This window comes from Stenella coeruleoalba, assembly GCF_951394435.1.
Source record: "Stenella coeruleoalba genome assembly, chromosome: 11".
In the NCBI taxonomy this organism is placed as follows: domain Eukaryota; kingdom Metazoa; phylum Chordata; class Mammalia; order Artiodactyla; family Delphinidae; genus Stenella; species Stenella coeruleoalba.
The window spans coordinates 47,514,078-47,534,659 of record NC_137157.1 but is presented as its reverse complement, the minus strand read 5'-3'; the positions used below and the strand labels follow the sequence as shown (position 1 = coordinate 47,534,659).

The 20,582-nt window shown below is 38.6% G+C and overlaps 1 protein-coding gene across 6 annotated transcripts in view; it reads left to right on the top strand.

The window, feature by feature from the left end:
- Positions 1 to 1,603: 1,603 nt before the first annotated feature.
- Positions 1,604 to 20,582, top strand: part of CPSF6 (cleavage and polyadenylation specific factor 6) — a 33,941-nt gene continuing 14,962 nt past the window's right edge. For 4 of the 6 annotated variants that reach the window (XM_079938435.1, XM_079938438.1, XM_079938437.1 and 1 more), the window contains exons 1-7: positions 1,604 to 1,747; positions 9,573 to 9,782; positions 11,434 to 11,537; positions 16,042 to 16,187; positions 17,085 to 17,258; positions 17,388 to 17,498; positions 17,981 to 18,485. In XM_079938435.1, coding sequence (XP_079794561.1) covers positions 1,688 to 1,747; positions 9,573 to 9,782; positions 11,434 to 11,537; positions 16,042 to 16,187; positions 17,085 to 17,258; positions 17,388 to 17,498; positions 17,981 to 18,485 — 1,310 coding nt within the window. In that variant the 5' untranslated portion in view covers positions 1,604 to 1,687. The remainder of the gene's footprint in view (positions 1,748 to 9,572; positions 9,783 to 11,433; positions 11,538 to 16,041; positions 16,188 to 17,084; positions 17,259 to 17,387; positions 17,499 to 17,980; positions 18,486 to 20,582) is intronic. The other 2 variants (XM_079938439.1, XM_079938440.1) reach the window with 1 other exon arrangement.

Below are 20,582 nucleotides of genomic sequence, written 5' to 3'. Positions count from 1 at the left end.
TAGACAAAAAGATGATTCATTTCCAGGGCTGGTTGGAGTGGGATGGCTAAAGATTACTTGACACTACTAAGAACGGTAGCAACTTAAAACTTAGAAATTGTCTATTTCCAGAATTTTCCATTTAATATTTTTGGATTGCAGTTGACCCCAGGTAACTGAAAACCTCTTTAATGGAGGACTGCTATATTGGTGGCAAAATCTTTCTTTATTAACCACGTGACTCCGGTTAAACCACTTTGGTTCTTTTTTTATTTTATTTATTTATTATTATTATTTTGCGGTACGCGGGCCTCTCACTGTTGTGGCCTCTCCCTTTGCGGAGCACAGGCTCTGGACGCGCAGGCTCAGTGGCCATGGCTCACGTGTCTAGTCGCTCCGCGTCATGTCGGACCTTCCCAGACCGGGGCACGAACCCGTGTCCCCTGCATCGGCAGGCGGACTCTCAACCACTGCGCCACCAGGGAAGCCCCGGTTCTTTTTTTAAAAAATAAATTTATTTATTTGATTTATTTCTTTTTGGCTGCATTGGGTCTTCGTTGCTGTGCACGGGTTTTCTCTAGTTGCGAAGAGCAGGTCTACTTTTTGTCGCGGTACTCGGGCTTCTTGCGGTGGCGGAGCACAGACTCTAGGCACACTGGCCTCAGTAGTTGTGGCACACGGGCTCAGTAGTTGCGGCTCACAGGCTCTAGAGCGCAGGCTCAGTAGTTGTGGCGCACGGGCGTAATTGCTCCGCAGCATGTGGGATTTTCCCGGACCAGGGCTCCAACCCAGCTCCCCTGCATTGGCAGGCGGATACCCAACCACCATGCCACTAGGAAAAACCGATTCTTTAGGTCTCTGTTCCCTTTCTCAACTATAAAAGATGTTTGGATTTAATGACACCTTTTCCAGTTTTCTGACATTCTATGAGTCTAAGAGCGAAGCCCTTGCCTGAAGATACCTCCACCTTATAGGGTGGGTCCGAGGGGGACCGCATTCAAGTTAGAGGCATTTAAACTATCCCAGAGAAAACCAACTGCAGCTCAAAGGAGGAAACAAATGAAGAGAGATGAAAGGTTCGGGGTGGGGGGAGGTGGGACGCGGAGGAGAGGAAAGAAGACGATGCCGATGATACAGATGGAAAGATAAACAGCATGCAAATGACACAAGTAGCATGCAAATAACTAAAGATAATCATCAACGGGTAACTAGCGTTTACAAGGCAAACGAAATTCTGCTGGTCTCTGAGGTTGCAGGGGTGAGACATCCTCTCTGGGCGCTCACAGAAAGCGGAGCTACACTTTGTATTTCATCGTGACATAAAACTTCCACCTCTCTAAAAGCCCTGGTTGTGAGAAATGTAAGAAAAACCGAGAAATGAAAATATCACAAAACGCTTGAGTCTACCAGGGACAACGTGAAACCAAAGTCTCTGGAAATGACTGGGACCACCCCCGCCCCTCCCCGCCCTGCCCCCCAAGCCTAATCCAGACACACAAAAGAAACCGCTTGTGTCCTCCGAGGTGCAGTTTTGATTCTCCGCCTGCGGAACTGGCGGCAGCGCAGCAGACGCACGCCCCCTGCCGCCCCCGCCTCAGCCCTCGGAAGTGACGCAGCGCGCCCCGCCCCCGCCGCTAGATCCGCTGCTGCTGCCGCGGCGGGCGGACCTGCAGGAGGTAGCGGCGGCGGCGGCCGAGGCCGAGGGAAGATGGCGGACGGTGTGGACCACATAGACATTTACGCGGATGTGGGCGAAGAGTTCAACCAGGTACGTGAGGGCCCTGGACCCACGCCGCCGAAGTAGGCGGTGCTGCGGCCGGGATGCGGACCCGGGGCCCACCGTGGGCCGCGAGCCGCCGCGGCTGCAGCCCGTGCGCCCTTGGCGCCTGTGGGCCGCGCCGCCCGACCCAGGCGCGGCGCCTCCTTACCCCTCGTTCTAGCACGTCGTCTTGCGGGCGGCAGGCGCCGCCACCCGCCGCGGGTCCCCGAGCGCGGACGCGGGCCGCCGTGCAGCCGCCGCCGACCCCTCCCTCTCCGCTGCCTCGCTCCCCATTGTTGGCGGCGGCCGGCGGGCGCTTCCCGCCGTGTTAGGCCTGGGCGGAGGGGCGGCTTGTGCGCGGGGGGAGAACGGGCCGCCCCTGCGCCCCCTCCCCGGCCGCCGGGGCGAGGAGGAAGCCTGGCGGGGCGCGCGCCGGCCGCCGTCTCGCCCCCGGCCCTGCCGCTCGGGCTCCGATTCTTCCGGTCGCTCCATTTTGTCTCTGTCGGCGCACGGTCGCCTCATGGAAGGCCGCATTCACGGCCCTTTGTATCCCGCGCGCTCTGCTTCCTGCGCTCTCCTGCTCGTGTTTGCGACAGGTTTCGGCGTGGCGCCTTCTTCCTCCTCCCCTCACACTCCGGGAAGGCGGCTTCGTGGCGGGCAAGTTTGCAACAAGTCCTTTGACTTTCGGACCCATGGCTCGTGTTTAAAAAGTCGGTTCGCTGCCTCCCTGCCTCGGTGGCCCAGGGCTTGTAGTGCCTTTGAGGCCCAGTCGTTCGTGCTTGGCCTTTGTGGTGAAAATACCTGTGAAGATAGGTGGCCCGGGCGAAAAGGAAGACTTGGACGCCCGAGGGCTGGATGGAACAAAAAAAGGCGGTAGCTCACCAAGAGATAAGAGGTGTGATGAAAGAATCTCACCCGAAATTCACGTGGTGTTGGTTTTAAAATAAAGGATTGTAGCTATGACCGGATTTCCGAAAGCAAAATGTTTACTGTCCTCCGAGGGGTTTTGAAAGGCTGGAGAAAGTGAGAATGCAAGGTTTTTCCGGTATCTCACTGGCCACAGTAGCCTAGAAGGACTAGCTGTGGAGCTATGATGTCTGATGTTGGGCATCCTTGCGAAGGGTTACTAGAGTAGTGACGTTTAAGCTGTAAGCCTACTGCTCACATCTCTACTCCCTTTTATGTAGTAACACATTTAAAAAATTAAATTGTGCGTAATTGCAGTGCACCTAATCGCTTTATCTCTTATATTTTCCAGGTCCATATGAGAAGCTTAGTAAAATTCTGGTTAATGTGTTTTTGTGGGTTTTTCCCCCTTCCATTAAGGATCTTATTTCTGACTAGGGGCTAAAGATTTTATTTTAAATAGGGAAAGCTAGAAATCTTTTCTGGTTTTTTTGAGGGATGATTGTGCCCCTGGTTTAAATATTAGAAAAAAAATGCAATTAGCTTTAAATGTTTCCTACTCAGATAAAGACTGAATATTTAAATGTAACCCACTGTAATCAAACATTAAGTTTAAAAATTTTTCTTTTTTGTTGTGTTTATATTTTGGATATATGATGCCTGAGTTGTGTCAATGACAGTTTAGAAAATTACCTTGAGTGCTAAACAGAGTCAGATTCTAATCCTTTTTTAAGGTCAGTAGACAAAGACTTCTCGGGAAATTTCTTTTCCTTTTATTTATCAAATAAGTGTAACATTCCATCGAAAAGGGGTCCATATCTGGAAGTAAAGGAAGAGTTAAATGTTCAAGACAGTCTTCATTAGCTTTCTTACAAGAAAATATATGTGCTTTGTCTTTCTACCCACAATAAAGGAAGAATTGGGCTACAATTTTAGAAGTTGAGCTTTCTTCAGAACCTTTTAATTAAATATTTTTTAGGCTTTTGCCTGTTTAATTTGGGATGGGCATTTCTCTAACCTGTATAGCTGGATGTAGTGATACTTGCTTATCCCTGTGCAGCAACTAGTGCTGACTGAGCAGGAGGTAAGAAGAGGTTAAAATTCTGTGACCCTGATGAGGAACTGCTTTAAAGGGTTCTTTTAAAAATGTAACTTTTTGTTGATTTGTACATATAGTATTATATTTCACACATAGTTGCATGATTTTTACTAGAAAGATATTTATACTTTTCAATCGGTTAATGGGATTAAAGAGACTTTGTTTTTGTTATTATTTTGCATATCACTGGCCTTTGTAATCTGCTTGCTGTGGTAATTCCTGTTTAAAATATGGCCACATAAGGATAGTTGGTGGGTTTTAAGGTTCATCCTTCATTTTTAATAATGTTACTATCATTGAAATATTTATCTGAAATTTTATCAGAATTAGAGGCAACTACAAAATTATTATTGATTGTTTTATTTTGCACTCTTACTTTGCACTGACATTACTTCTGCTGGTTGCTGTAGTAAACTATGACTTTTTTTTGGCTGTGTTGGGTCTTCGTTGCTGCACACAGGCTTTCTCTAGTTACGGTGAGCGTGGCTTCTCTTGTTGCGGAGCACAGGCTCTAGAGCGCAGGCTCAGTAGTTGCGGCACTCTAGAGCGCAGGCTCAGTAGTTGTGGCGCACGGGCTTAGCTGCTCCGCGGCATGTGGGATCTTCCTGGACCAGGGTTCGATCCCGTGTCCCCTGCACTGGCAGGCGGACTCTTAACCACTGCGCCACCAGGGAAGTCCCAACTATGACTCTTTATTTTGTTGTAGTTGAGTAAAATGTTTTGCTAAGTATAACGGGTCATGACTTTGGCTTCTAAACTGCTGTAAACATTTGAAAAAAATCTTTGTTCTTCAATGTGAGCTGTAGTTTTAATTGCACAGTATGCTTTGAAATTCTTTGTAATACATGTATTTTTCATTTTTTTAAATTTTAAATGGTCATACTTTTATGATGCTTTTTTTTCCATGTGTGTTTTGGTATAGAACAGTATAATAAACCTATTTCAAAATATGAGATATTCTGCTGTCTTAGAAGAAACTTTCATTTGGATATGGTGTGAGAAAAAGTTAGTGAAACTATAGAATAGTTCCTTTCTTCACCAGATGAATTAAGAATGGAGAATGAAGAATGAAATTGGAGAAAGGGAGAAGGCACAAGGGACTCAACTATTCCTTATAGCTGCTCTTTTAGTTCTTAAGTTGAAGGTCTTTGCATGTAACCAACCAAATTGAGAACAGTTGCTCCAGTGGAAGAATTTGAACTTCCAAACCTCTACCTTGGATTTGGAGTTGAGAAGAAAGTGGGTGGTTTCAGCCTCTATAGTGTGTATCAATTCAGTTTGAACTGGGATTTGTACTTGAAGGTAGTAGTTACTAGCCTAATATTTAATAATTATAGATTTTTATTTTGACCAAAACTAAATTAAATTTTTTAACTCAATTGTTTAATATATCTTGAGTATTTGTTATACGCCAACAAGGAAGGATACAAAGTTTAGATAGTCTGTCCTTAGAGTGCACTGTAGTGGGATTGGGAGACAAATACATAAATATAACACTGACAGGTCATGTGTTATAGAAACCACTCCTTTATGTGTATCTTTATCTGTAGAATTTTTGTTGGCAGAGGAGAGGAAAGTCAGATTCTATGAACTTCGGGAAAGCTTATGCTGGGTGCGTTGAAATGGTGTGTATTTTGCTTGTTTGGGGAGCAAAAGCTCTTAATGTGGCATTTAGTTATTGATGTACCTGGTGGTAGGTCACTGATAGCAGTGCTCACTTAGTAATCTGACCATCCAACTTTAAAATGAAAATGTATATAGGTAGTGGGAAAAAATTCATTTGGAAGCTAGAGACCTAGACATGCTTATAACTCTACTTGCCTTTATATCATGAGTCGTTATAGTTTATATTTAGTTATTGTGTATCTACTATAGCCAATGTCTAGCTAATTTTGGAAAATAAGTTTATTAGGCAAATATCAGTGAAATCTTATTTCTGATAAATTTATGTTGAATAGAGAACCCTCTAAGATAAGACTTGTAAGGTGGAAACTGAGGTAGGTAGAGATTGATTCAGAAACTTGGATAGAAGAAATGTTTAAGGGAGCTGGAACTCTTCTTACTCAGTTTTATTATTTATGAGTAGTTCATTCAGTTGCCCACTTTGTGGTTTATGTGGCATATTTTTAGTACCAAGTTGGCTTCCTTACCATTAGTTGAGCTTTTTACAGGGATTACAAACTAATTTTAATATCTACTTGAAACAGACAAAATCAGAAAGTGAAGTATTTTAAAAAGATAAATATGTATTAGATTATTTGCTGTTGGATTTTATGTGCTGGTATATTATATTCTCTTCCATGGTATAGAATACATTTTGTAAATGCAAAATAAAACCTTTCCCCCTGCTATATTTCTCTAAATGGAAATGACTATTAAATTTCCTTTTTTTTTTTTTACTGCGAAGACTTTGAACAAGTGGCCTTTGCTGTGCCATTAGTGGTAGTATCATAGAATGCAGGAGTGGTATTAATACAATTTTAGGACCACCAAAAGCAGTCTTGGGCCTATCAGGGAGAGTGAAAATATAGTACAACTATACCACAGTCATCCCAATAATGGTATACAGTATATCTGTGACATGAAAATTTTATGGGAGGTGATTAGGGAAAGTATGTCTAAAAAATAATTCTTTGGAGGGAGGGGTTAACGATAATGAAAAAAAGGTTGAGAAACACTGCTTTTAAAAGGAGCTGATTGAATTTTGGTTATTTTACTATCCATCTTAATTTAAGTGTTTTCTCTGACTGGGCAACAGCTACTCATATATCATGAGGAACATAATCTTGAAGTGTACAATCTTGAAAGGATACTTTGCCTTTAAAATGATTATAGTAATTAGAATGTAGGGAATGAAATAACTTAGTGGATTTTTTAACAAACCCTAAGAGCTGTTGCCTACTGGAATTTATATATAATGTACGGCTCTATTGGTGATTACCTGCTATGAAAAGTAGATAGTTACAATTGGGCAGTATTTGGTATCTAAAATAATTAGAGGGGTAATGTTGATTATTTTTTGTTGTTGTTGTTTTTGAATGCCATTAAAATTTCCTAATGGTAATGATCAAAAAGACTACATAGTAGAACTTGACACTGTGGGCTATCTCTCTTTGACAAAGTTTGTCCAATAGACTTTCAGAGCTCACCTTCTTTATTTGTGACCCATGATATACATTTTCCATAATTTCTGAATGTGCATGTTTTCCCCCTTTTTAGAGTGGGAACAGAAAGTAGGATGTGTTCTGTGTGTGTATATATATATATTTTTTTTTTCCTTAATCTGGAGGATAGGTGTGATATGCTAAAGCTGAAAAGGAAGATTACTGATACTACAGAAGAGTATGTGTTTTGAGTTGCATTTTAGTAATGGTGGCAAATGTATTCAGATTCATTAATATTTTTTCACCAAGTCCAAATGCATACCATTGGGGCTAGAAGTACAGGCTGTGGCCTTGGAACTGAGCGAACCTAACTAGTCCACATGGAGATCAGACCCCAGGACCATGGTCTCAATTAGCATCATACTTCAACCAATTGGAAGCAGTCCAGCTACCAGACAAAATGGCTGATCCTAAATATTGGTAGAATCATATCAGTATGGAAAATTGGTTGGTGTCAACATAGGAATTCGTGGATGGACAAAAATAGTAAGTCATGGTGATTCACCAGGTTAGTGTAGCTGCAATTATGCTTGTAAATGATGTCTACTTATGTGAACATTTTCCTAGATTTACAACTAATGAAAAATCATGTTGTGTTAACCTGTTTCATGAAAGTGTAAATCTAAATACTTTTATTTGAGTGCTGCTATTAATAACCCTTGCATTCTCTTTTACTCTCCCTCAGACCATATAGTGTGATTATAGTCTCTGCTGAGGAGGATGGAAACACAACTCCTTTTGAATAATAGTAATAATAATTCTACTTGATGTACAGAACTGGATTGCCAAAGAGTCTAAAGTGCCCACTACCCCTTGCGGGAAGGTTTTTAGTATCTTAAGTGTGTGGAATCACTGCTGCAGCCATGCCACCTGAAGCTTCAGCTACACTGAAACTTCATAACAAAACTCACCCTTCTTTTTTCTAATTTTTGCTATCACTGCGATTTGATCATGTTGCTTGGTTTTTGAAAACTCAGTTCTCAAAGGTTATTTTGGTATTGTTGTACAAACAAAATTATGGCATTATTCAGTGACTTGTCTTAGTTTCTGCCCATTGCTAATGATGGTTTTGTTCTCTGACTTAGCTTGAGATTTTTGTTCCTTGTTAAATGTTACAGACATTCAACCTGGTTAACAATGTTATGTAGAGATTCTGTTACATAATCAGTAAATTGGATAACTTCGTTATGCAGAAGGTTACCTGAAATGACTTTACAAATTTCAGGTCCCTTTGGCTATGCATTATAAGTGGTATTTCCCCTTCTAGATTTTTTTCTTCTTTTTCTGTTTCTTTTTTAAAAAATCTTTTTCTGGCTTCCTTCTGAATAACAAAACAACAGCCATGTTCCCTTGGGGCCTATAATAAAAATATTTTGTTGATCTGTTCACAGTCATCACAGATATCTTCTCTGTGTCATTCTTTATCCATATAATAGTCCCTAAAACTATTAGCTTTTCCTTATGTGCCATTTGTATTCATCCTTAGTGAATTGTATTAATGGAGATGATATGAGTTATGTCAGAACTCTTTAAGTTTATTGTTTCCTAAGTGTAATTGCCTCTCTTCCCTTATTATCTCAAATATTCTACCTCATAAGAATAAAATAGTTCACATCCATCTAGGTACTTGGCGGTGGAAAGGGAGGAAGATAAAAATAGAACTTTTCCTCTGATACTGGCTAGTCAAGCCTGTGGCCCAGTAACTGTTACCAAAGGCAATTTAAATGGTGTTCAGTGTTCTGCCAGTACCTGCATTTCATTTTTCTTGTGCTTATTTACAGATTGAACCCTATTTTTCCATTTTTCTCCTGTTCACATATTTGCCTTTTTTTCGTTTACCTCTTACTTGCATATCACTTGGGCATGTAAGTGGCATCTACTAGCATTGCTTTAATTCTGCTGCTGACAATGGCAAAGCTTTACTAGATCCTTGTTCGTATCCCTTTTCTCTTGGCTATGTAGATATCTTTTGCCAATTGACTAAGAAGTCAGGTAAGCATTAACTCTTTGTTGACGGAGAATAATGAAACTATTAATAGATACTAATTTGGATAGTTTAACCTGTGTTTTATTTATTGTTTCTCTTTCCCCTGTTCATTTGTTGTGACATACGGAATCATTTACATACTCACATTTCTTTATCCCTTTCCTATGGCTTAGCTCACTATGCTTTTTCTAAAACTAATAGCTTTCAGAGTTGGGAAGCAAGATACTGAATACCAAAGAAAACAATAGTTGTATTTTTCTGTTAAATATTAAAATATTTGTAATGGCTCTGATTTTTGTGATATTTTTGTGTCAAAAAAATGTAAGCCCATCTATTTGTATTCATGTGTTGTTTTAGAGTATTTTATTTCCATGGAAAGTTTTTTATTATTACTTTATTTTGTCTACATGTTATTCTATTCCTAGAGGAATGTTATTTCCTGTATTATAATAAATATCGGTGGGAAAATAGGATTGATTGTATAGAAATTCGCTTTATAGGCACTGTTCAAGAAGAATACGTCTGTGGCATAAAGTGAAAAGATTTGTACTGAGATCTTTGGCTGTTTCTGTCTTCTACCAAATGTTTAAAACAAAATAGTTGAATGAATTTGCATTCAAATCTGTTTAGTAGTAGTCTGACTATTGTATAATCTAGAGCATTATTTCTGTATCTCAGGAAGCTGAATATGGTGGGCATGATCAGATAGATTTGTATGATGATGTCATCTCTCCATCTGCAAATAATGGAGATGCCCCAGAAGATCGGGATTACATGGATACTCTCCCACCAACTGTTGGTGATGATGTGGGTAAAGGAGCAGCACCAAATGTTGTCTATACATATACTGGAAAGAGAATTGCATTATATATTGGAAATCTAACATGGGTAAGTGACTTAACATATGAATAAAAGCATAGGTGATTGATTTCAAACTGCTTCAGTAGTTGGTTTTCTCCAGTTTTATAAAATAAGAATTTGAAGTTACTAGATTGGTTCTACATGCTTCCTTATGCAACAAGGAGGGAAATACAAGTACCTTTAAAATATCGTAAATTCCAAATCTTCTAGTTCTGAATTTTGTAGACATTCAACTTGTTTTGGTAGAGATTCCAGTTAAATATAGTTCGATTTTATCTTCAAATCAATTCTTTTTATTTTACTACTCCTACACTTCAGCTATCCCAGTTTTACAAAGAAAAATGCTCACATAAAGGTCTCAAACCGAGATTCAGAAGTGCAGGAGAGAAACACAGTACACCTCCTGGTTTTAAGAGTTTTCATTATCTAAATCATACTACAGACGTGTTGAGTTTCATTTTTGCTCATAAATTTGAAATCTGATTTATGGAAATGCTGCTATGTACATTGTATTTTAATTTGGGTTATTTATGAGACTGTAGGATTATTATTGGTTGGGAGTTTCATTAGCTGGATGTTCAGTGTTATCTATATTTTATTAGTATTAAATCTTAAATATTTACTAAAATAGTTCTATAGAATTTTTGAATCTCTACTTAGAAGCATTTGTTACACATAATTGAAAATTTTTTAGTTGTCTAGAAATCAAAACTTGTTACTGTTCCATTTCCTTAATAGCATTTTATTTTTAAATGTTTACATTTTTAAAAAACTAATTGATCTATCTCCCACTACCCAGTCTGAAGAAATTTTTTTTTTTAAGTTTTTTGGGTTTTTTTTTTTTTTTGATGTGGACCATTTTTAAAGTCTTTATTGAATTTGTTACAGTATTGCTTCTGTTTTATGTTTTGGTTTTTTGGCTCTGAGGCATGTGGGATCTTAGTTCTCCAACCAGGGATTGAACCCACACCGCCTGCATTGGAAGGCAAAGTTTTAACCACTGGACCGCCAGGGAAGCCCCTGAGCAATTTTTAAATATTGGAGACAGTAGCAATGTAGTTATGAAGAGTATGGTTGCTAAGTAAGCCTCTGAATCTTAGTTTTTACATACGTTAGTTTTATAACCTTGGAAAAGCTCTTTAACCTCTCTATAACCTCTCTATCCCATGTGTAAAATGGGAGTGATATAGGACTTTTATGTTTTAAGAATTAAATAGTTGATATAAAGTACATGGTAGGTACTCAGTACATGTTAGATGTTTTGTTTTGTTTTTTTCCATCTTGCATTGAAACATAAGATGGAGTTTATTTCCCCAAATAATTTCCTTTAAGGAAAGGAAGTGACAAGTGACATTGGTTTTATTGAAAATTTAAAGTTGTAGCAGTTTGAAAGCTGGAAGAGACCAAAAACTCATTAAGAGTTTAAAAAAAAAAAAAAATCTATGTTCTCTCTAAGGGTATGTAGCTTCTAATTTCCAAAACTCTTATCAAGGGATAAAATTATATCCTCAGGTGCTTTTGTGCTATTTAAAAATTGAAGGCTGACTGGCAGTAATTGTACTTAATTTGCACTGAGCTTTTTCTCTTGTTTATCCTGAGTTTACCCTTAAAAAATAAATGGAAACAATAAAAATCTTGGATATGTTTTGATGGTTAATGAGGGGGAAATATCTTGCAGTGGACAACAGATGAAGACTTAACTGAAGCAGTTCATTCTTTGGGCGTAAATGATATTTTGGAGATAAAATTTTTTGAAAATCGGGCAAATGGCCAGTCAAAGGGGTAAGAATTTTGTTTTAATTCTTTTTTTTCCCTAATGGAAGTTAGTAGCTAGTGATTACAATTTTGGGGGTAACTTTCCTTGAAGTTAATGCTAACTACACATGTGTAGGATGTTTTATTTCTACATTGTCAGGAGGTTCTTGGACAAAGATTCATACTCATTTCATGTATCCTGTGATCTACCTCACTAAAACTAGTGGAGCTGGGAGTGTAGATAGATTAGGTCTCTTTTCCAGTTTTCCTGAATTTTCTCCATCTATGGTTGAAATGATTTTTGAAATGACAGTTTGAAGAAGCATTGCTATCCCTGTAATTAAGGGATAGTGGAAGATGGGCAACTGAAGAATAATGTAACATGGATGTTTTGCTTTATTTTTTTAAACTATTAAACTACACAAATGAGGTAGGATCATTACGGGATCATTATAAAATACAGATGTCGAAACGTAAGAAAATAAAAAGCCACAATCTCATCATCCATAGATGATCGCTCTTGACATTTTAGTGAACATACTTTCAGGTTTTTAAATTTTCACTGCAAAAACAATAGGATTACAACTCAGGTTTTATAATGTATTTGATACACGGAGTAAAACAAATATTTAACACTTAAACATACATCTTCCCTAATGTATTAAGTTCTTTCCATCATACCTTGTATGCTACTGTAATTTATTTTACCATTCTAATTTTTGGTTATTTGGGTTTCCAGTTTTTGCCTATTATAAATAATGTTGTGGCAGGCTTCATTTTATATAAATCTTTAGGTTCAGATTTTTGACTTTTTAAAAGGTAATTTGCTAGATGCAGAATAATAAAGAAAAAATATGCTTAATGTACTTACTTTATATTGTTTAATATGCCAGTTTTCAGTAACTAGGAATATTTTCAAAATGCGTACAGAGTCTGACTGCTTTTCATGAACTTCACTTCTACTACCTGATCCGAGCCACTGTTCTCTCTTACTTGAATTTCTGTAATAGCCTCTTATGTGGTGTTCCTGCCTTCACTCTGATTCTCTACAGTCTATATACATGACACATAGCAGAAGTTGAAAAAAAGTGACATCAATATTTGCCTGCTCAGAATCTTCTAATGGTTATCTATTTTATTCAGAGTAAAACCCAGAATCTTCACTGTGGCCTACAAGGCACTAAGACCAGTTTCCCCACTACCTCTCTGACCTCATCTCCTACTACTCTTTGCCTTCCCTATGCTGCTTCAGCCACATTAGTCTCTGATGTTCCTCAAACACATTGCTACTTAAGACCTTTACACTGTTTCTTCTTTTTGGTTTATTTTTTCCCAAAATGTCAACATTTGGGATCTTTCACTTCATTCAGGATTTTGCTTGAGTTCCCTTCCCTGGCCACCCTATGCAAGACCTTCTGCCCCCATCACTGTTTCCTTGTTTTAGTTTTTCTTATGATGTATTTTACTCGTTTATTGTCTTGTCTCCTACTAGGTTTAGATTGTAACCTCCATAAGAGCTTGGCTCACTGTTGTATCCCTAACCCTAGAATGGTGCCTGGGATATAGGAGGTGGTGCTCAATAAATGTTTGTTAAATTAGTGAATTAATTAAATTATTTCTAAATGTTGTGACCCAAGATAATCTTGAATCAGACAGCAGACTTTTTTGACCAAGGATCTAGTTTTTTTTTTTTTTTTTTGTGGTACGCGGGCCTCTCACTGTGTGGCCTCTCCCGTTGCGGAGCACAGGCTCCGGATGTGCAGGCTCAGCGGCCATGGCCCACAGGCCCAGCTGCTCCGCGGCATGTGGGATCTTCCCAGACCGGGGCACGAACCCGTGTCCCCTGCATCGGCAGGCGGACTCTCAACCACTGCACCACCAGGAACCCCAAGGATCTAGTTTTTTTTTTTTTTTTTAGCGGTACGCAGACCTCTCACTGTTGTGGCCTATCGCGTTGCAGAGCACAGGCTCAGCAGCCATGGCTCACGGGCCCAGCCACTCCGCAACATGTGGGATCTTCCCGGACCGGGGCACGAACCCATGTCCCCTGCATCTGCAGGCGGACTCTCAACCACTGTGCCACCAGGGAAGCCCCAAGGATCTAGTTTTTTAAAAAATATTTATTTATTAATTTTGGCTGTGCTGGATCTTAGTTGTGACATGTGGAATCTTCGTTGCAGCATGCAGACTCAGTTGCAGTAGGCAGCTTCTTAGTTGCGACATGGAGGCTTCTTAGTTGCGGCGTGCGTGTGGGATCTAGTTCCCCCACTAGGGATCGAACCTGGGTCCCCTGCATTGGGAGCACGGACTCTTATTCAGTGGGCCACTGGGGAAGTCCCAAAGGACAATTTTGAATACCAGGGAGAAAAGGCTCCTAAGAGTCCTTCTGAGAATAATTTAGAATATTGTATACCTGTGAGTTGACGCTCATTCATTTTTTTTTTCTATTTTAACTTTATTTTTCCTAGTGAGATATAATTCACATACTATAAAATTCATCATTATAAAGTCTTCAAATCAGTGGGTTTTAGTTTATTTATAAAGTTATACAACCATTACCACTGTCTAATTCCAGAATATTTAATCACCCCCAAAGGAAATCCCATATGCATTAGCAATCTGTCTCTGGATTTGCCTATTCTGAAATGGTATCATAAAGAATGTGGTCCCATGTGACTAGCGTCTTACACTTAGCATAATGTTTTCAGGGTTCATCATGTTGTAGCATGTGTCAGTACTTAATTTCTTTTTATAGCTAAATAATATTCCACCATGTGGATACACCACATTTTAAAAATCCCATCCATCATTTGGCGGACATTTGGGTTGTTTCCATTTTTGCTATTATGAATAAGACCCCTATGAATATTCATATACCAGTTTTTGCATGAGCATATATTTTCTTTTTTTTTTAAGGAAATTGTTTCTTTCATCTAAATAGGTTACACTGTTATTATATCTTCTACCACTGCTACTACTTGATTAAATAGCTTGAATTTGGGGCTGTTTTATAAAATGTTAATTTTGAAAAATAATTTTGTATTTTTAAACACTAGATAGATTATCATAAGCAAAGTGAGCTACTCATACTTTGAGAAGCACATGGAGATGAGATCTGACTGTGGAAACTGTGTACTAAGCATCCCATTTCTTCTTCATTCTAAGGTGCAAATTCTCTGGGAGCCAACAATAGGTTAAATTGCACTATTAACTTTTTTTGTCTTGTTTGGGGGGAAGTTTATTATTGGTCCAATACATTATACCTGATTTATATATGTTAATTGTGTAAACAGGGAACTCTGTAATAATACTGGTAAATAATAACATCAGCATAGCATGTGAAAAAAAAGATAGGTTACACTGTAGTCCCCATATGATTTGGCACTGTTCCAGAACCACCCTTTCATATAGACAGACAAATATTTAGTGAAAGAAGTTAAATTTATAAATATTTATAGTTTCCTTTTTTATCTTATAAATTATGCCCCTGTGAATATTCATGTACCAATTTATGTGAACATGTATTTGCAATTCTGTTAGGTACACGTATACACGAGGAGATTTATTTTTCTGCCATGAGGCTTGCAGGATCTCAGTTCTCCAACCAGCGATTGAACCTGGGCCACGGCAATGAAAGCGCCAAGTCCTAACCACTAGACAGACCACCAGGGAACTCCCAGGAGAGAAGATTTATTGGATTGTATTTTTAACTCTGTATTTAACCTTTTAAGGAGCTGCTGGGATGTTTGTCAAAGTGGCTGCACTACTTTACATTTTCCATCAGTGTATGTGGGTTCTAGTTTTCTCCACATCCTCACCAGCACTTGTTAATTGTCTTTTTGGTTAGTGAATGTGAAATGGTATCATTGTGGTTTTAATTTACATTTCCCTGTTGGCTAATGATATTGAGCATCTTTTCATGGTGACATTATTCATAATAATGAAAAAAGTGGAAACAACCCAAATGTCTGTCAATTTTTGGGAAATGTGGTATATCCATATAATGAAATATTATTCAGCCATGAAAAGGAATTAAGCACTGACACATGCTACAACATGCATAAACCTTGAAAACATTACGCTTAGTGGAAAAAGCCAATCACAAAAGACCACATACTGTATAGTTCCATTTATATGAAGTGTCCAGAATAGGCAAATCTGTAGGGACAGAATGTGGATTAGTGATTCATTAGGGTTGGAGGATGGGAAGAAATGGAGTGACAGCTAACAGTTATGGGGAGTTTTTTGAGTGATGAAAATTGTTTTTAAAATTGATTGTGGTGATGTTTGTAAAATTCTGAATATGCTAAAAAAAATAAACCACTGAATTCTATACACTTAAAGTGAGTAGGTAGTATGATGTGTTGTTATTAAAAAAAGTTAAAGATCAAAGTGTGAGCTTTGTATATTTCTAAGAAATATTTTCCGTTTTCTTAGGTAAAATTAAATTCAGACCATTTCCTTTTTAATAAGAGTAATAACAGTTAATCCCTCCTCACTTTCTACCCACACCCCTTTAAACATCTTTTAGGTTTGCCCTTGTTGGTGTTGGATCTGAAGCATCCTCAAAAAAGTTAATGGATCTGTTGCCTAAAAGAGAACTTCATGGTCAGAATCCTGTTGTAACTCCATGCAATAAACAGTTCCTGAGTCAATTTGAAATGCAGTCCAGGAAAAGTAAGCAACCCCTCAAAGGCTTTTATTAAAAGTTGTACATTTTAACTAATCTTGCTAGCATTTGTTAGATGTTATATTGGAGAAGTCATCTTAATATTTATAGTTAGTATTTAGTTCATTGGAGAATCCATTTTAGAAAGTCCATGCTTTGAATTTGATTTAAATTACCGATTATGACTGGTCCCGTGTACTGGGAACCTACTCCCGTTTTTCTCTAGATGTCACAGACCCAGCATTATACAACAGTGTGCAAGTTCTGTAGCCCTGTCATTCCCATCGTAAAAAAAGGATGAAACTACATTCTAATCCTTAGATTGAAGGAAAGTTATGTGGGTGTCTGTTATGGTGGAGGAGGAACCATTGATAATCAGAAAGTATTTGTTGATTTTCTGCTTAGCACCAAGACCTTTCACTACTTAGTAAAGTGACTATAGAGAAGATTTGCCATTATACACTTACAAATGTTATCACTTAAAGAGATAAATGGATGATCAGGCAATTAACAGAAATTCAAGTGGTTGTTTCAATGTTCTAGCACTTAACACTCAACTGACGAATGTTACAAAATTTAAATGATTTATACTTACTGACATTTAGATTTCTGTTGGAGAATTTTGGTCTTGGCCGCTGCAGAGTACTGGTTTTTTGAAAGTAACTCATGTTTGCTTATTGGAAATACATTTAAGCCTGGATCTTTTGAGGCTTCAAAAGAGCTTAAATAGATATGAATGTTTTCCTAAACTGGTACTTCTCATGTAGTTTGGACAGGCCCAAGGCATCTGCAAGTTAGTATATAGTGTAAATGAACTTTGAAATAGAGTTGTTTCTGATATCTAACAGTGGTTATGTATCAGCTATTTTAATAAATGCTATTTATGAGTATTTGGATATTTGCAGCTACACAGTCAGGACAAATGTCTGGGGAAGGTAAAGCTGGTCCTCCGGGAGGCAGTTCACGTGCAGCCTTTCCACAAGGTGGTAGAGGACGGGCCCGTTTTCCAGGGGCTGTTCCTGGTGGGGACAGATTTCCTGGGCCAGCAGGACCAGGAGGGCCACCTCCACCTTTTCCAGGTAAAATTTTTCTTAAATTACCATGGATAAAATGTGTCTACCTAATACCTCTTTTCCTTTTCTCTCTTTTTCAAGTAATGCATTATTAATGTGACTTACTCTCCTTGTTATGCTATTTTTGGAATCCAGGAAATTTGATCAAGCATCTTGTTAAAGGAACTCGGCCTTTGTTCCTGGAAACTAGGATTCCATGGCATATGGGGCACAGCATAGAGGAAATACCCATTTTTGGCCTAAAAGGTCTTTATTTTTCTCCAAACTTGCTTGACTTATATATAGAATATTTACATCCGTCTTATTTTCTTACCTCTTAAAAAATCCTTTCAAGACCATTTTTCCTTGTTTCACTTTCTAGCTTGGCATCAGAGTAGACTATAAGGTGGGTGATTTCACTGTAAGAAGTGTGTGTACGCTGAAAGATGGAAACTATCTCTAAGCAATGTAATCTATTAAAGTTTTTGTTTCAGTAGTTTTTCTTAAGCATAAATTGAGCTAGCTAAATGTGTAAGGATAAACTTCACCTTTGTAATTGTTAGTGTAGCATTTACCATATGGGTTGCATTTAAAGAGAAAGAGTCTTGGTCTATGAGTTACGCTTTAAAAGTATAATTTTGGCGTGAAGACAAACTGCCTTATTGAAGTGTTTTTCTCTCTCTCTCTCTCTCTCTCTCTCTCTCTCTCTCTCTCTCTCTCTCTCTCTCTCTCTCCCCTTTATTCTATAGCTGGACAGACTCCACCACGTCCACCCTTAGGTCCTCCAGGCCCACCCGGTCCACCAGGTCCTCCACCTCCTGGTCAGGTTCTGCCTCCTCCTTTAGCTGGGCCTCCTAATCGAGGAGATCGCCCTCCACCACCAGTTCTTTTTCCTGGACAACCTTTTGGGCAGCCTCCATTGGGTCCGCTTCCTCCTGGGCCTCCACCTCCAGTTCCAGGCTACGGCCCCCCTCCTGGTCCACCACCTCCACAACAGGGACCACCTCCACCTCCAGGCCCCTTTCCACCTCGCCCACCTGGCCCTCTTGGGCCACCCCTTACACTCGCTCCTCCTCCGCATCTTCCTGGACCACCTCCAGGTGCCCCACCACCAGCTCCACATGTGAACCCCGCTTTCTTTCCTCCACCAACTAACAGCGGCATGCCTACATCAGATAGCCGGGGTCCACCACCAACGGATCCATATGGCCGGCCTCCACCATATGATAGGGGTGACTATGGGCCTCCTGGAAGGTAAGTTAGTATGTATCTATAAAAGTAGACTTGGTGTATTTGATCTGCAAAAGGTATTTTTCTCTGTCAGTGAAGTTTTAAAAAAATCATGACCTTTTCTCCAGGTACATAATTTTTTGTATTGTTTTCTCTTAGAAGAAGCAGTGTGATATGGTGAAAAACATACTGAACGGGGTTGGGAATAATCCAGCTCTGCCACTTATACAGCCATGTGATTTTAGGGCAAGTCACTTTGTTTTCATCATTTTTAAGTTAAAAGAGGTTAATAAAGATAATTTAAGCGAGCAAATGGGATCCTTAAGCTATTTTCAAGGTTTTAAAGTCAATCTCATTTACCATTGATGACATTACATAGAATGCTAAAGTTTCTTCATTGGTTTAGGAATTAGGTCAGTTTATTAGATAGGTACTATTGATTATCTCATGCTTATCAGGAGTCCTGAGTAGCAGAATTACTAACTTTTAATTAAAATGGGAACATTAAATAATTTACAAGCATATTTGGGTAGACAAAGACTTGTAAAATACAGACTTTATGGAAATTAAAATGATTAATGGCAATCCTTAGAAAAAAGCTGCATGGAAGTCACGGTGGAACTAAGTGATCCCTAAGCCCCCTTTCAAAATACTTTTAAAGCTATCCATACTCAAATCATAATCTGGAGATTAATCTCTAAGAACTACTTGAATTTGCCCCGTTCAGTTTCTTTTGAGTTTATCATTTGATTTTATATTCTTTAACTATCACTGTTGAATGACTTTGTATTTTGTTTTGTCTGACAGTGTTCTGCAGGGATGGATTTGAGCATCTGCCTAATTCCATACAGTTGCACAGGGCCAGGGAAATAAATTTGATGTTGTAAACAAAGTCTCCTGACAGTTATTTACCATAGAGCTTGTGTCTTTATGTGACTGCCAAAATTGCTTCGTTTTCTTTTGAAAAACGTTATAACTAGGAAGGTAGCACAACTTTTCTCCTGTTCAGCTTAATTTCAGTGAGCAACTACCTATTAAGTGTCCACTCGGTGTATAGGGGTGGGTTAGGTGGTTTGGTTTGACAGTTTAAAATTTGAATCTCATGTCTTTTTTCTAACATAATAGAATTTCTACAGTGTCAGTTTTTCTTAAAATACATTTGTGTATATATTTTTAGTTATTATTGAGTAATTTTTAATTGAAAATTGGAGAAAACTGATTATCTTGCGTGGGTTTTTTTTTTTTTAGGGGATCAGATGGGTATGAGTCACAGAAATTAATTGAAATCATACATGGATTTTGAACAACTTGTGATTTGGTTGGGCTGTTTATAAAGTTTTGGGAATAACAATAATACCTTATAAACATGAAGAAGGTTATATGAGCTGTTTCCTCATTTCATTAGAATGAACTGCTACTGCTTACCTCAGTTCAACATCCTACCTAATAACTAATAACTAAGATGGCAAAAAGTTTACCTTTTCCTATACTGCACATGCAGTCACAATTTTTAAAGTTGTCCGGCAGCTTTAGAAAATCTTGGGATTTTACTGTTTTTTTCCAACAAATATTTACAGGTACTGAGTGCCTTTTATTTGCCAGATATCCTTCTAGGGATTCAGTGGCAAACAAGATAAGTCTAAAGTCTTCTCCCTCCTGAAATTTTATTAGTCCAACAGACATTTATTATCCTTCTCTTATGAATTGGGCCTTGGCACCTAGAGGATCCAAATATAAATGAAACCAAATTCCATCCCTTGATAGTGTAGGGTTGTATTTTTTGCAGTCAGGATTTTTTGTTTAGATATACATATGTGTTGGGACATCAGAACAATTTATTATATCTGTTTTTGTATGACTCTGAAAAATAGTATATTATACTTATGTAAGTACAGAATTTCTGGCCTCCAGAAAGATGAGGTTTCTAAGTTGCTACTTTATTTCAGCTGAAAGATAAGGGAATTTTGCTTAGACCTTCTCTTCGTAGGAAAAAGATCACATTTCAATCTGAAAAAGTAACTATTAGCTCTAAGGCACTTGTCAAAAGCAATTATTTGAATTGCTTTACACTATTGTGACTAATTTAGAAAATCTTTTGAGTATGATTTAAGGTTTATTTCG